The sequence below is a fragment of the Sphaerodactylus townsendi genome, linkage group LG01 (assembly GCF_021028975.2).
Source record: "Sphaerodactylus townsendi isolate TG3544 linkage group LG01, MPM_Stown_v2.3, whole genome shotgun sequence".
Taxonomy (NCBI): domain Eukaryota; kingdom Metazoa; phylum Chordata; class Lepidosauria; order Squamata; family Sphaerodactylidae; genus Sphaerodactylus; species Sphaerodactylus townsendi.
In genome coordinates this window covers 155,879,887-155,896,035 of record NC_059425.1, presented here as the reverse complement: position 1 = coordinate 155,896,035, position 16,149 = coordinate 155,879,887, and the positions used below count along the sequence as shown (strand labels likewise).

The window sequence follows — 16,149 nt, the reverse complement described above, 5'->3', positions numbered from 1 at the left end:
AAGAGTTTTGGGCTGCAATTTGGGCTGCAACTTGTTCATAGCTGCACTTTTAAATTTTATTTACTCGCACAGTCTGTCATATCGCCCTATTGGGTCTTGGCTGTGCAGCTGTTATATCTGAAATGGCACTTGAGTGGGAAAACTTAGCTGCAGAATATGTGGACTTTGCTCTCCCAGTTGGGTTTTTGTTCAAAGTGCTCTCCCTGTGCTATTGACACCACCATTAGTGCTGCCCACTCACTCTATGTCCCTATAGCAAGGAGCTGATGAGCAGAATCCCATACCACAGTCCATAATTTCTGAGTTTTGCCTTTTTGGCAGTATAAGTCCGAGGCCCAGGCCACTGGCGTAACACTGGCAAAGTCTGGAAGACAGCTGACTAATGTCAGTTCCTCCCCTGGCCATGCCGGTGAGAGGGACCTGGGATGCTGGTGAGGTAATGGAAGAATGAATTGGGCAGCCAATCACCCAAAAATTACACCAGAAACTGTATATATAATAGCAAGGTCTGTAATATGCTTATCTTTTCTTCCCCTGCTTGCCACCCCCCACCTTCCCCTCCCAGGGTGAATTGGGTGATTTGCCACCCAATTCATCCTTCTATTGTATCAGCTGGACTGTATAATGCTGGTGAGGTATCCAGCAGCAGCTGCATGGCAGCAGAATCGCCCCTCTACTGGGGCAAGTGCCTGGGGAGGGCAAATTTGCTGGCATGGCTGCATGCCACTCCCCTAAGCAGATTCACCCCCCACCTTTAATGGCACAATTAATATTAACAACTTGAAAGCAGAATTATTTGTCTATAATAGTATCTGAAACTTGAAAACCAAATATATTTCATTAAATATATTTCATTAAATTATAGACTAAGCTAAGTAGGAATAGTTGTGCTAGGTGAATCATATTCAATGAGACAAAATAATATTGAAGCTGTCCCTTTTGGTCTCTTCCCCCTTGTGTTCTCTCCCAACTCTTATTGATTATATTAAACAGAGCTGGATGGCCATCTATCAGGAGTGCTTTGATTGTGTGTTCCTGCATGACAGGGGATTGGATTGGATGGCTCTTGTGGTTTCTTCCAACTCTATGATTTTAATATTTCAGTATATTCTTGATTATTGATGAACAATTTCAGTAGAGTGATACAAATCCCTCCCCTAACAGTCACAGATCTCTGATTGTTGCATCTAGTTTAACCACGCCACCACATCTTAAAATAACAGATAACATATCTTTTAAAAAATGGCAAGTATTCAGCCACTTAATTTAACAAGGTTTGAAGCCATCCTCTAGCCCAGCGATTCCCAACCAGGGTTCCAGGGTTCCGTGGTACCCTGGGGTGCCGTGAGCATGTCCCAGGGATACTGCAGCAATGCTACTGGCCCCCCTCACTTTTGTGGTGTCTCCCGCCGGCACAAGCAAGGTTATGGAGCTGGCCCGGGGGCAGGGCCTGCCGCAAGATCAGAAGCCACTTCCCACCCACCCCCCACCCCTGTGTTTCCCTTCACCCTGGGAGGGGAAGGTGGGGGGTGGCAAGCAGGGGAAGATAAGATAAGATAGTAATATAAACTTTAATGTAATTGTGCACGCACAACGAAAATACAAACATCCCCCAATGCACATTTCTGCAGTCCTCACACACCATCTTCCACACTCCCATCTGGGAGGGGAAGGTGTGGGGAGGATGGCAGGGGTACCGTGAGATATGAAGAGTGAGGTCAAGGGTACTGTGACGTCAAAAAGGTTGGAAAACACTGCTCTAGCCTAAGGAGCATTCTACAATTTATTTATTACCACTTATTTATTTACTTCAATTATTCCCCGCCTTCTTTTTCCAGTGGGGAACTAAACAACTTACAAGCCAATTATGCAGGGGACGCTTAGCTTGGAACTCTTCTCTGTGCAGTGGGTTTACAGAGGGGTCAGTGCCTGTCCTGCAGAAGTCTCAAACGGCCTCTCCTTTTGCTGCTTCTCTTAACTCCACCCATCAACAGCCTTAAAGGCACAGATCTCGCTGATATTCTCTTCCCTCCCTTCCCTTACACTCTCACTCTCTCTCCCACTGATTCACACTCTCTCTTGCTTCTGCTGCTGCAGCAAGAGACTATTGTTTTTAAAATAAAAGCTTGTCTGAAAGAAACTTTTAAAAATGCCCTCCTGATCATCAGGGAGACCAAAAGCAGAGCGGGGGCATTGTGAGCCAGAAAGAGACACTTGTTCTGTTCATTTGCAAAAGCCAACTCTCTGTTATAACTATATCAGTGTATTGATACAAGCATTTAGAGAAGCGGGAAGGAATCAGCAACAGGGAGGAGGATGAGGGGAAAGTATGCAAAGCAGCACAAGGGAGTCAGGGAGGTGAGACTAGATGGGTTGGCTGTGGGTGGAAGGAAGAGATCTAGGGCAAAGCTTTGCTCACTGGCAAATCTGCCCACTCTGGATGCAATGCAAAAGTTAAATTTGTAGTAGAAGTTGTCTCTCTTTTAGTGGAGAGAATAAAAAGTGAAAGCGGGACTTGAGGAAACACGTCCATTCAAGAAATCTTGCGGCGGCATTCATTTGCCCCTATCGTGCAGCAGATGCCTTGGGCATATTTGGTCACATGGTTCACCTCTCCTCCATTTTATACTCATAACAGCCCTGTGAGGTGGGTTGAACTGAGAGTGTATGACTAGCCAAAGATCCCCCGTTGATTTTCTGTGGCTGGGTGGGGATTCATACCTGGTTTTTCCAGATTCTAGTCTGACACTCTAACCGCTAGCACACTGGCTCTCATTGTAGTGGCTCTTCCTACAGTGGCGGAAAGACCTTCAGGCTGGATGAACTTTCCCCAGCCCAAGGTTGTAAACATGCTCACAGAACAGCTGCATTCCTAGCTAATTTGCTTTCCTTGATTGATTTGTGCTTCAGTTGTGAAAGGTGTGTGTGAGTGCAAAGAAGGAGAAGGCAGTATTGAATCTGTGGGGAAACCTGCAAGTAACTCCTTCTCCCTTGCAAGAAGCAGCATCTTGTGAATGGTAGTTAAGACAGACTTTCTTTCTAATGATGTTTCTGTGGTTTTTTAAGCTGAAAAATTTATCATCTGTGGCCCATTACAATTTATAGTACTTTTTCTTTCTTATTGTCCACAGTCTATCAGGATGCCCCAGAGCTACATCAGCAATGAAGAGAGCAAAACTGTCTGGAGAACAAATGCTTACAATAAAGCAGCGGGCCAGCAATGGTAAGTAGTTAATTGTGAAACGAGAGTGAACGACTTCTGTTACTTCACTTTGTGGCTCTGGAAGTAATTTTCCAAGTATGATGAAATTATTATGGAGTTATTGTTAGGATAATTTTGGAGTCCTTAAATAAGGTGACTTCTCAGAGGATAGAGTACAGGGATATGATTTTGCTTCTACTTCTGTGTGAGCATTATTTTTTTTTTGCATTAGTGTACATGATAAAACATATAAGAGAGCAGTCCATGTTCACTTTCTGATCTAAGATGCAGTGGCAAAACAATAAGCCAAAATCTCATTTACTTGGTATGACAATTCACCACTCCCCCCAAGCTGCATGAAATGTGTATGGATGTGTTCTGACCCAGCCTAGGAAGCTGAGGAACTGGAAGACTCTTTGTTAGTTTATGTCTGAATATGGCACATGAGGCATATATGAATGATCAACACATACATTATTTTATTTTACTCTTATGGGGAAATGGTCAACTCAAGCTGTCAGCTTTGGCAGATGAAAAGATGAAAAGACAACAAGAAAGAGGGACACTCCATATACCGTAACTATATACAATAGATAGTTTGTCCCAAGAATTTAGCTGTGTTGTTCTGTGGATTGGTGTTTGCAGCTGTTGATAGAGGTCAGTTGGTTGTCACTCCTTAGATAAACAGCCATAAGCTTGTTGAAGCAGAATGTTTAAAGTCTGTGGAGGCAGGAATGTGAACACATGCTCCAGTTTTCTTTCTTTAGCACTTGATAAGGATCTCCCCCTATTCCTTGGAGCTATTTCCCTTAGGGAAGGACTAATAGTTTCACTTCACTTTCTCAAGATCCTTCTGAATCCTACATTTCTCCTCTCCCACTCTAGCTGCCAGCTCTCAATTGCCACTCTCCCAGGTCAACAGGAGAATTCTTTTTGAACCCCTGTCAATCAGGGTTCTTAGACCAGTGTAAGGCATCTTTAGCTGTTTGTCACAGGTTTGGCATGGTTATGTAAATCAGCCCCAAACCCAACAGACATAATGATGACACTTGAATACTTTGATCTTTCTTTTATTATAATAAGTGGATGCCTTAAAGAAAAAGCTCTAATCATAATTCAATATTACCCATAAAATAATTGTAATGATTAAAATGTTTAAAAGACAGGCATAGGGTTAAACAGACTTATACCGCCCTTTTGGGTAGCGTAAGTCTGAGAGCTAACCAAGGGGAGTTCCAGCTCAAAGCCTGATGGAAGCTGACTAAAGCTACACTGCCAGGAATGTTCTAGTCCATCCCCAGCTGCACCAACACACAGCTTTAGGCTGCCATAGCTCTGTGGGGCACAGGCTCTTCTGGTTCAGGTATCCAGAGCTCTGTGGTGCCTACCCACCTCCCAGTTTGCTCTTCTTGCCAACATAAATGCCACTTATGCCTGTGGGATGGGCAAATGCAGTGGCATAGCTTTGCAGCCAATTCACTGACACGCGCCCCCTTTGGAATGGGCTGTTAATCACCAAGTTGTCATGTTATATGCTGTAACAGTTTGAATATACATTATCTTTAACCCTTTGCCCAATTCTGTTGAAGTCAGGATTATCCTCTGGCTATTTCCTCTGGCATAATCAGAGGTTGTCCAAAGTTGCAGTTACATTATAGATAGCATGAACAAGATAAAAATAGAAAATATGCAGAACTGGAGAGAAAGATAATTTTCAAATGGTATAGAACCCCAATACAGCTAGCCTATATGATTAAGGGTTTATGCCCAAGATGTTGGCATTGTGGTGAACTGGGAGCATACTACACCCACATGTGGATTGAATGTAAGGAGGTAAAAAAGTTTTGGGAAAATATTTTGAAGTATATAAAAAAATTAGTAAAAATTAAAATTGATTTAAACAATGATTTATTAATGGTACGTCTAATTGAAGATAAAAGGATGAATAGAAGTTATGGACCAATGTACAAAATTATTATTAGAGCTGCACACATGGTGATCGCGTTAGGATGGAAAGATAAAAAGAAATGGACAATCTCAAAATGGTTGGAATATGTTTGGGAACAAATACAGTTAGAAATCTTTGAGATGATGTCAGAAATATGTTATGGCAAGAAAAACTAAGAGACATTATGAAGATTTGGTTAATTTTTGAGAAATGGATGAGAGAAGCCGGATTTAATGAAGAAAAATGGGAACAAAGGATACGAAGAATGAACTTTCTGCTGCTTGCTTGAACAAAAAGAAAAAGAAGAAGGGAGGTGGGGAGGGAGGGAGAAAAGGGGAAAAATGTATAGTCTGATTAAAAGCATAGCATGTATTTGTTATATAACTATACTATACAATAAAATATTTTTTTTTAAAGTTGCAGTTACCAGCTATCATAGACAAATGAAGCAAAAATTCCCAACTGTTTGTAAAATACTGCTGCCACCTTTGCAGCAGTCATGTATTAATGCAAAGAGGTATTTGCAACTGCCTTAGTTCTTGGTGTGCTTTGTTACAGGAATTTGCATCTACATCTCCCTTATTCTGTCATTTCCTGAGATCCTACTCTTCCAGAATTACTATGAATTAATTGTTACTATTTTATTCCATTTTTTCAGAAGAATCACATCATCCCTTTTGCATATGCTATTTTAAAATAAGTAGTAAAAATTATTCTTAAACTTTTCAGCCGTGCGAAATGTGTCCAGCACTACAACTGTATTTGTGCTCCTAAAGCAGTGATGGCGAACCTATGGCACGCGTGCCAAAAGGTGGCACTCGGAGCCCTCTCTGTGGGCACACGCACATAGAGTTCATCATGTGAGGGGTGGAAAATCACCCCCCCACACACACACACACACAGATCTAGACTGACCTGGGCCACTGAGCACAACGTGCGCGCACCGTGGTGAGCAGGGAGGACTTGGCTGGCGGGCCTGGTGCCTGTGCTCCGGGTGGCTGCTGCCTGGGTGTGTGTGCAGAGGAGGCAGAGATGCTAGAGAGGCACAGAGCGGTGCGTGTGGGACTTTCTGGAGGCTAGAGCAGGCTGGCCCCTGCTCAATTGGGTGGGGCATAGGAAGAGGGAGCCAACCGTTTTTTTCTAAACTTAAACCTCAGCATTCAGGTTATTGGCACATTGCGATAAATAAGTGGGGTTTGAGTTGCAATGTGGGCACTCGGTCTCGAAAAGGTTCGCCATCACTGTCCTAAAGTATAGACACAAGGGGTGGTGGAAAAAAACTGATATCTGTTGACACCTAGTGGGATTTGCCCTCTGTAAACCCACAGTGAGAGGGGATATTTAGAACATTACTACCACTTATGAATGTCTGCCTTTAAAAACTAGTTCAAATTAGATTGCATCATAATGGGCACTATATATTTCTGATCTTCCCCTCAATCCAAGAAATGACTCAGTTGCTAAAATAAGATTTGTAAACTAAATGACTATCTATTTTTATTGCACAGGTATAGAAAATGATGAAGAAATTAAACAATTAGATGAAGAAATAAAAGAACTAAATGAATCCAACTCTCAGATGGAAGCTGATATGATTAAACTCCGAACTCAGGTAACAGTTTTACGAAGCCCTAACCTTCAATGGCTTTACGAATTTTTTTATTTGAAAAAAAAAACACAGTTAATTTTTTTTGCCTTTCATATTTTTGCCAACTTTTAAACACATTTACATGATTTGAAAACAATAGCTTTCCAGTATTGTCCTTAAAACAGTAGCCACAGAAGTTTCAGGGTTTTTTTTCCAGACTATCACCATAATTATAACGGCCTTCTCCCTGCCCCTACCCTTTTTCTTACCTGGCCACCTTTGTAGTGAAAGGGATGGAGGGATGAAAGGTTTGTTCTCTCTCCCCACTCCCATTAAAATGTGTAGTTCTCAGCATAGTCCATGTCCATCAGAAGGATGTCAGATCCTTTGGGAAGCCTACGTTTGCAGCCAAAGCATCTTTCCAGGAGCCAGAAGAGGAAGGAGAGGCCTCAATCCCTATTGTGAGGCCTCAGTCCCAAGTGCACAGGTTTGGAGGTTTAATGAATCACCGTTGTAAACACCTTTGTACTCCCCATGACTTTCTTGGGAGTATAACAGACTTGGCTCATAACTAGCCCTAAATGGAAACCGTAATTCAGAGTAGTAGGGGTAAGCCCCTCTGCCATAAACCAGGCAGGGCTACCCTTCATACTATGTGCTGATTCCTGAGGCAGACCTAAAATCCCTCCTCCTGTGCTTCCCTCCAACATTTGATTGCCTCTACAGTCGTTTCCACATGGCAAAATTATACCTATATACCACTGTTTTTTTTAGCCTGGGTCTATTTTATCCTGGGGTGTCTGTTTGCATGGCTGCCCATTTTTTAAAGAAATCCAGTGAAGACCAGGAGGAAATACTCCAGCTTGTTTTGCAGGAGCCCAGGGCTTATGTATTTACTTTGGAAGCATTTCTGAGCATACCTGGTGTCCCGCATTCTGATTGGCTGTTGTTTTTGAGTGGCATCTGCAGGCATATCTGAGCATGCCTGGCATCCCATGTTCTGATTGGCTGTTGTTTTCGAGTGGCAGCTGCAAGCATATCTGAGCATGCCTGGCATCCCATGTTCTGATTGGCTGTTGTTTTAGAGTGGCAGCTTGAATGAACTTCAGGCAGGAAGATCAGACAGGTGGTCCTGCTTCTGATTGGTGTTCGCACTGTAGCAAGCTCTAGCAGGCTCACTCTGGGATTTTTTAAAAGAACCATCAATTTGGCAGTTTTTGAATACCCTGGGATGAGGAAAATATCGCAGGGCAAACCCACTTTAGGAACAGGAACTGTGCAGAATTCTTGGCTGCACAGGGATATTTTTCTTGCTCAACCCAGGATATTTTGACCATGCGGAAACAACCTGAAAGCTGACTGGGTAATGGAGCAGCCCTCTTATAGCCTCAACTGAGTGGCTGTTCTTCCCTTCAGGGTCAGGACAGCCTCCTGGGTGTCACAACATCTCACAATTCTATTCAGCTGATAAGCCCTGTTATAAGTTTCAGTGGACACATTTTTCTTTACGCATGTGTTATTTCTCATGTTACATTCTGATGTTATTTCTCATGTTACATTTAGTGCATGTATTGCTGAACATGTGATTTAAACCCCACATTCTTTCAGGTACTAGTCCCCATTTTTATTTGTAAAGTGAATGTATTCTGGATCTTTCTTACAAAAAGCTGTATGAATGTACATGTAGGATATATGAAAATTAACATAACTAGGGCTGTAGTGAGGAAGCAGAATGTTTGGTTGGGGAAAGAATAGATTACACTACTTTGGACTATAAGTAGAAGAAATTATATTTTAAATCCTTCTGTGTATTTACAAAAAGGAGGAATAGAAAACTAGCAGCACAGGCAACAGGGTAGGGCTAAACTAAAACTTGCTTCCCTGATAACACAAATATTCCACTTGCAAGCTAACATTTACATGAGAGACATTCAGAAAACTTATAAATGAATGTACAATCTATAATTCTCCAGTCTCATACCTGAGGACTGTATCATCTCATTCTGCTATAAGAATATTGTCAGCCTATATTTTTCTTAGACGTGAAAATTTGGGGGCTTTATCTCTCACAGTTTCTGAATAGTTACTTATTTATGGTCAATAATCCTGTAAATATTATTGCAAGATTTTTTAAAAAAATTCAGGATGCTTTGTTTTTTAAAACTAAACATTATAGTGCTGCCTCTTTGTCACCTGACTCTCATAGTGTTCCAGTTAAACTCAAGCATTATCAGGAGCATTATCAAAACAAGCTTTTTTGTCTTTTTGTAGAAAATAAGCCTAAACTCTTATATCAGTAAACAAAAATATGAAGTATAACAGCATTTCATGCAAACAAAATGAATGTTTTTGATTCCAAACGTACTGTCATCATTTGGCATACTTTTCTCTCTTTGTCTTTTATTTCATTGTGTTCTAATCTGTTCCTTTTAGATTACCACAATGGAGAGCAACCTGAAGACAATAGAAGAGGAGAACAAAGTAATTGAACAGCAAAATGAATCTCTTCTTCATGAATTGGCCAATTTAAGCCAGTCTTTAATTCATAGTCTAGCTAATATCCAGCTACCGCATATGGTAAGTGACTGAGGGCACAAGTTAAGGGATTTGGCAGTCTCCTCCTCTTCTTCATACAGTAGATATCTTTTTGTTTTTATGTTTATGGCTCCTCAACCAGGTGGAGATTTGCGGTATCAACCCTGCAACCATAAAGATAAATTTAACTTCTAAAAAAGACACGGTGGGCCACTTCCAAAGTCTCCTGTAAAATTAAGTATGCTCTAACATAGGACTTTTAAAAGTGCTAAGAAAATGGTGTCAATGTTCTGTCATTGTATGTTATGCATAAATGAATATACAATTAAGCAAATAGAAGTTGTATATGAACTACTATTTAATATCTCGTAGGAACCAATCAATGAACAAAATTTTGATGCTTACGTGACCACTTTGACGGACATGTATACAAATCAAGATCGTTATCAGAGTCCAGAAAATAAAGCCCTACTGGAAAATATAAAGCAGGCTGTGAGAGGAATTCAGGTGTGAACAGCTGCTGTAGTGGTGAAAATCTTACCTTTAAAAAAGGATGCCTCTTGTTTTTTGCTGCTGTAATTTACCAGAAAGTGTTATATATTTCTTTCTGTTTGAAACAGTGTTATGCTTACAAGACTTCATAATAATTTTATGTCTTGCTTTAAAAATAGTAACTGCAGAATAGTTTTTTGAATACATTCACATTTTGTACGTTTTCATATAAGCCGACATAGTGTGATATGCCATGTAATGTTTATAGCTGCTAACGTATGCACATTTTTGAGGTAAATATATTTCTGAAGAGGTAAGCTGATCAAAATAAATAGAGTGTAAATTCTTTTTAATGCTTTAGTGATTAAATGTTTTAGTATTTTCAACTAAAATGAACAAAAAAAAATTTCCCCGCTTTGAATGACGATGTTGCAGTCAGCGGCCACTTTTTAGACACACTCATTTTGCCTCGTGCTGGAGGATTTTATGGGATTTGAGAAATACATTTTGTGTGCATATTGTTTCATAGCAAGAATTGGTTGCAAAAATGCTTTATTTTTGAACAATGCTTGAAAATATTGTGTGACTTTTGTTTTCAGAGGATGGTATGTGGTGGGGGCAATAAGAAGAGGGTTTTTGAAATTCCAAGCAAAGGGCATGAATTAGACGTGAGATGTAAAAGGAGTAATTTATTGTAAGACAACATCAAGGCATGGAAACTTGACAGAAGATTCAGAGCAGCTTAAACGGCACTTTTTAATTAACTTCTAAGCATTGCATAGTATGAATATGGGAACTTCCATAATGACAGGAGCTCTCTCAGAGGTGGACAACGTGAAGATTTCAGCTTTTCTTTTCAAATACACTTTGGAGCCAACATCCTCTTATCTCTCCAGGATTCTTAGAAGTGTCCCTCTGAGTTATCTGTTAACGGCAATGTAGTTTTTTCCCCCAGAAACGCAGTCTTTCCTTCTTAAGACAAAGGCAATAGTTTAAAACTTATATTGCCTTTTTAAAAAGTTTTTTAATTTGGGAATAACCCCAGATGCTTTTCTTCTCAGATGTAGCTACTGACCTGTATTCATTACTGCCACGCGTAGTAAATGGCACACAGCTCAGTTCAGAGTTTGATCTGATCCTCTCGCATTATTCCCTTTTGTTAGGTTCTGCTTTTCTTTTTCTTTTTGTTGCCGTACAATCATTGTTATTGTGGCATTTCCATATGCTATCTATTTGTTCTACTGTTACCTATTGCAAAAAAAAACGAATGCAATCAAAAATTTTTAATGTAACTAAATATACTTTGGCACTTTTTTTGCTTTAAATTGCATCATTTCAAGCTTAAAAATGTATTGTACTTTTTTCAGATTTGATTGTTATTTCTTCAAAATAACTGCACTATATGTATGCATAAGAACACTTTTTTTCTTGGAACATTTTTGATTTCCATTGAAAGTAGTAATTCAGATGGTGTGTTGTATTTTTGTCAGATGTTGAATTAATTTCAATTTGATAGCATATCTTTTCCTTCCATGTCTTGATGTTATGCAGAAAGTACAAAAGTACTTAAAAATTTTGTTATGAAAAAGATGGGTTTTGTAAAAAAATAAAATAATAATAATAAAATAAAATATTTTTAGCAGAACAGGACTTACAGGGTCATTGTCCCCACAATGTGCCAGTTGACTATTTGCACTTACCTTGCCCTATATATCCATACGGAGGTGTGCAATTTCTCGTGTCATTAGCTTTGTGACACTAAATTTGAACAAATTAGAGTGGAAGCCATGATGGCTCATCCAGTAATATTGCTAAGGGGAGACTACAGGGATCTCACAACAAATATTCTGATACAATACTCAACCTCGGTATATATATATATGTATAAATATATGTATATCCCAGCGGCACTTTATACTATTCACTGTACAAAAAAGCTTACAGTTTTCCACGAGGACTTTAATAACTAGCTGGGAGAAGATTATGTAATTACTTTGGGGGCTCTGCAGGATCTTCTCTGTATAGTGCCCTCCTTTCTGTTGTGCTATTAGTTGTAGCTGCCATGCTCAGAATTGCCTTTTTGAGAGCTGAAGCAAGGTGCTTGTTGTTCACCTTCTGCCATATATATTGTACTTTTTGCCCTAGCCTCCTTTTAGGGCTCTCATTGTTCATGATGGCATATGCATTTTTCCACTGCATTGTGTCTGCAGCTTCTTTGCCAATATAGTAACGCTTTCTGTAGAGTAATAGATAGTATCAGTTTTGGATTCTTATTGTTATCACCTATGTACATTGAAAAAGGGATTTTAAGCACAAATCTGCGCTGCTCATCTACTGTTGGTACATAATATCAAATCAAAAGTTATCTGTGACTATTATATAGGGATCACAAAAGTGTCACATATGAGAATGCTGACTTTTCATCTGAAATTATTGTGAGTCATAAGAGTTTTATTTATTCTAACTTATTCTTCATATTCATTTCTAAGTTTAATTTTAAGTGATCATTTATTAAGACAGAATTTTGTATAAACTACTTATTGTGCTCTCTGTGGAACTGAGGTTTGATTTATTTTTGTACTACACGGCATGGGTTTGTTGACATTTTAATTTTGCTATAAATGTGTGAAATCACAAGTTGCTGTGATAACTTCATTTTTAAATTGTGAAATTTGTACAAATTTTGTCATGCTGGATGTGAACACATCTTACTCTAAATAAATAAATAAATAAAAATGTGTTGCCACGTTTGTAGCACAGTGGTTCTCTGGTCAGTTGTTGCCCTTCTTTCTTAAACCCTAAAGTTGCATGCATTGATGGTATCAGATGTATAACCTGTATCCATAGGATCTGGAGAACGATCATGGTAAGGAAATAAATTCTTGCATCTGCAACTTCATACATTGATTCAAGATCAGACTAAATAGCCGGGGGTGGGGGGTGTTGACTTCAGGGGTATACCACCCAGGGGGACATATGGGGTCAAATGTCCCCAGGATGCAGCCATTTAGTCACGTGGAGGGGGCAGAAAATTGACCCCACACTCCTCCTTCCCCCAGGGTCCATACATTGACTTCAAGACCTGGTCTAAAAAAACTTTGTTTGGTCATGGTGGGGGAGGGTGGCTGCCAGTGTGGGGGTGGGGGCAGAAAACTCAGATTTTGCTACATTTTCCCTAGATACACCTCTGGTTGACTTTCAAGTGCCTTTTTGGGGGAGGGGGTGGGCACATGGCTTCATATTTTACCCATTACTTTGCTCCCATTATAAGTGTCTTTACTGAAGTGTGGGGTATTCTTTTTTAAAATAACCCTTTTTGCATTAAATTACTTGGGGTGGGTCATAAAGTAGTCTTCTGTGCCTACATTGTTGCCCAACCCACACCTATGCCACCTGGGGTTACATAACCAGAGGGACACCCCACAGAGGGAGTCAGCTGAGCCTCTGGATCACTGGCTGTGCTGTCCATTTGGTAACTCCTCTTTCCCCCTCCCATCAGGAACTGTCAGTCTAGCCAGCATCAACAATCCTTTGCTTTACTGTAAATGCATCCCATTTGATTAACTGTAGATAGTATGAGCTAAAGCTAAAAGTCAGAGCTGTTTTCCCCAGTGGTATATCTCACATACCTAATAGCGACAGATGGCCCCATCATGCTGTTCAAAAATTCCATAAGAAGGTTGCAGAAAAAAATGAAAGAAAAATAGTTAAAAACCTGAAAAAGTAAAAAAAAACTTTATCTGTACTTGTGTAGATATCACAGCAAAAAATAAATTTGGGTGGCATTTGGGATTGCTGTGGAAATTCAAAGTAGTATCCAACATAGCATATATCCTACTAGAAGATGAACACTGTGAGGGGAAGTGGAAAAGACAGAGAGGTTGTGAGAGGTAGGGGATGCCATGGAGGCTCTAAAGTCTAAACAGAGGAGATCCCAAGCACCACACAAATGGGCTACAGTTTTTCTAGGTACAGGCTATGGAGAGGGATACTGAAGACAGAAGGGCAAATGAAGGTATGTTGGCTGTGGAGCATGAAGAAGTTGGGTTGTCAGCTCCAGGTAAGGAAATTCCTAGAGATTTGGGGGGAGGTGGAGCCTTGGGAGGTTGGGTTTGAGGAGGGGAGTGATCTCAGCAGAGTATAATGCCATCGATTCCATCTTTCAAAGTAGCAACTACCTCCCGGGGAATTTGTGTTGTCAACCTCCAGGTGGAGTCTGGAGATCACCTGGAATTACAACTGCTCCAGATGACAAAGATTGATTTCCCTAGACAAAAGAGTTGGGAAGGGACAGATGGATATTTCCACAAACCTGAAAAATGCCCTAAATTTGCTGAAAAATCTGAAACCTTAATACAGTGGAACCTCGGTTTTCGTTGGTAATCCATCTGAAAAGAATAGATGAAAACCAAAACCGATGAAAACGGAGGCAAACTTTTCCATAGGAATCAATGTAAATCCAATTAATCTGTTCTAGGCACTCCAAAAAAATACCAAAAACACATTTTTGGTGAATAAACATAGTGTTTAATGCTGAAAACAGTAACAAACAATAACACTAGGACCAGCTTCAGAGCCAGTGGACCAATGTTGTACCAGAAAGCTGTCCAAAGAGGTCTGTTTCTGAAGCCTCTTTAAGATTTGTCTGAAATGGGGCAAGACATTGTCATTAAACAAGTTGCAGACACAGCCTGCAACAGCTTTGCCTGGGTGATTTTTCTACACAAATCCCTGCACCTTACTGCAAATCTATGAAAACTGAGGCAAATCAATGAAAACCAAGACAATTTTTCACTGAAAAAATCTATGAAAACTGAAACCGATGAAAACCGAAGGCAATGAAAACCGAGATTCCACTGTAGTTTTAAGCATTACAATTATAAAAGGAGTACCTGTAGCTTTAAGGGGGAAAATGTCCTCTTGGCATTTGCTAGGTAATCACAACAACATGACCAACATTTCAGTCTTGGTTCCTGTCAGTAAATGGCAGGGTGGAGGTAGGTGCTCTTTCCAGGGCTGGAGTGAACACTTACTGGGACCAGACCTGGCCGAAACACTGGCAAGTTGCTATCATGTGATTTGCATGACTCACTCAGGACTGGCTGCTTGCTGCTATTCAACTGCAGCCCACCTACAAATGCTAGTGTAGTATAGTGGTTAGAGTTTCAGAATAGGATCTGTTAAATCCAGGTTTGAATCCCGACTCTGCTGTGGAAGCCCATTGGATGACTGATTGGATGACACACACACACTTTTAGGGTTGTGGTAAGGATAAAATTGAGGACAGGAGAATGATGCAGGCTGTTTTGGGTCTCCATTGGGGAGAAATGCAGATATAAATGCAGCAAACAAACAATAAACATAGTGAAGATGGAGTGGGGCAGATAAAAGGTAGGTTAGTCGGTGAATGGAAAAGAGAGAAGGAAGTATGAATGGTGAAAATATGTTGGTTGTCAAGTAGGAAGAAAGAGGAAATAGTGTGGGGAAGATGTTCCCTGGAGGTCCTTCCAGTTTCCGCACTGGGCCCAGGCCAGTGACCAGCATGATGTTACTGGATCACAGTTTTTTGAGTATGCCAGGTATAAGGAAGAAAGGAAAACTGTAGAATATATAAGTGTGGGGAGCTGATTCTGGGAAGACACCCCAATCATATACTTAGCAGAGTAGAACAGACAGATTCTCAGCTACTTTTTATAAATAAGTTAAATAACTGTAAGGAAGGGTTACATGGAGGTGAAATAAGAAATCCTTTCCTGTTACTTATCTACATTATTATACATTTGTTTACATCTTGCTACCTATCTTCTGTCTCACATGTTGTCATCCTGCTCAAAGAAACCAAGTTAACTTTTATAACTTCTGATGTATGTGCTCACTAACATGTAAGCAATGGCTATCTGACTGACCAATAGCTAATCAACTGATCAGGCCATATACAGTGACTTCAGCAACTTGTTTACATACAAACATTTTATGACTGAGTTGTGACAGACACTTGCAAAATCCCAACAGGAACTGAAGATAGGAGAACAGATAAATTGACATGGGTGAGGAGATGGCAGCAAAAATAGAGTCAATGTCAGTGGTCTCTATGACCTGCAGGGGCGGAGCGGAACTGCGCCCGGGACACGCGCATGTCTTGCACCCTGCTGCGGCGCCACCTGCCCCTTCCCAGAACACCCCCTCTCCCTCCAAGGCCTGGCCACTCACCCCGCCGTGGCAGTGCCCGGGATGTTGCACCCCCCTATCCCGCCCTGTTGGCGCTATGCCACTGATGTCCTGTTTGTGGATTTTCCAGGAGAACTGGTTGGTTGTTGTGTGAAACAGGTTGCTAGAATAGGTGGACCACTGGCCTGATTCAGCAGGGTTCTTATGTTCATCAAC

General features: G+C 40.6%; 1 protein-coding gene across 19 annotated transcripts in view; it reads left to right on the top strand.

Moving 5' to 3' along the window:
• Nucleotides 1-12,511, top strand: part of MYT1L (myelin transcription factor 1 like) — a 429,027-nt gene extending 416,516 nt beyond the window's left edge. For 13 of the 19 annotated variants that reach the window (XM_048497977.1, XM_048498053.1, XM_048498045.1 and 10 more), the window contains 4 exons: nt 3,132-3,223; nt 6,659-6,768; nt 9,172-9,315; nt 9,646-12,511. In XM_048497977.1, coding sequence (XP_048353934.1) covers nt 3,132-3,223; nt 6,659-6,768; nt 9,172-9,315; nt 9,646-9,786 — 487 coding nt within the window. In that variant the 3' untranslated portion in view covers nt 9,787-12,511. Of the gene's footprint in view, nt 1-3,131; nt 3,224-6,658; nt 6,769-9,171; nt 9,316-9,415 lie in introns of all 19 variants that reach the window. The other 6 variants (XM_048498001.1, XM_048498126.1, XM_048498116.1 and 3 more) reach the window with 2 other exon arrangements.
• Nucleotides 12,512-16,149: the final 3,638 nt, after the last annotated feature.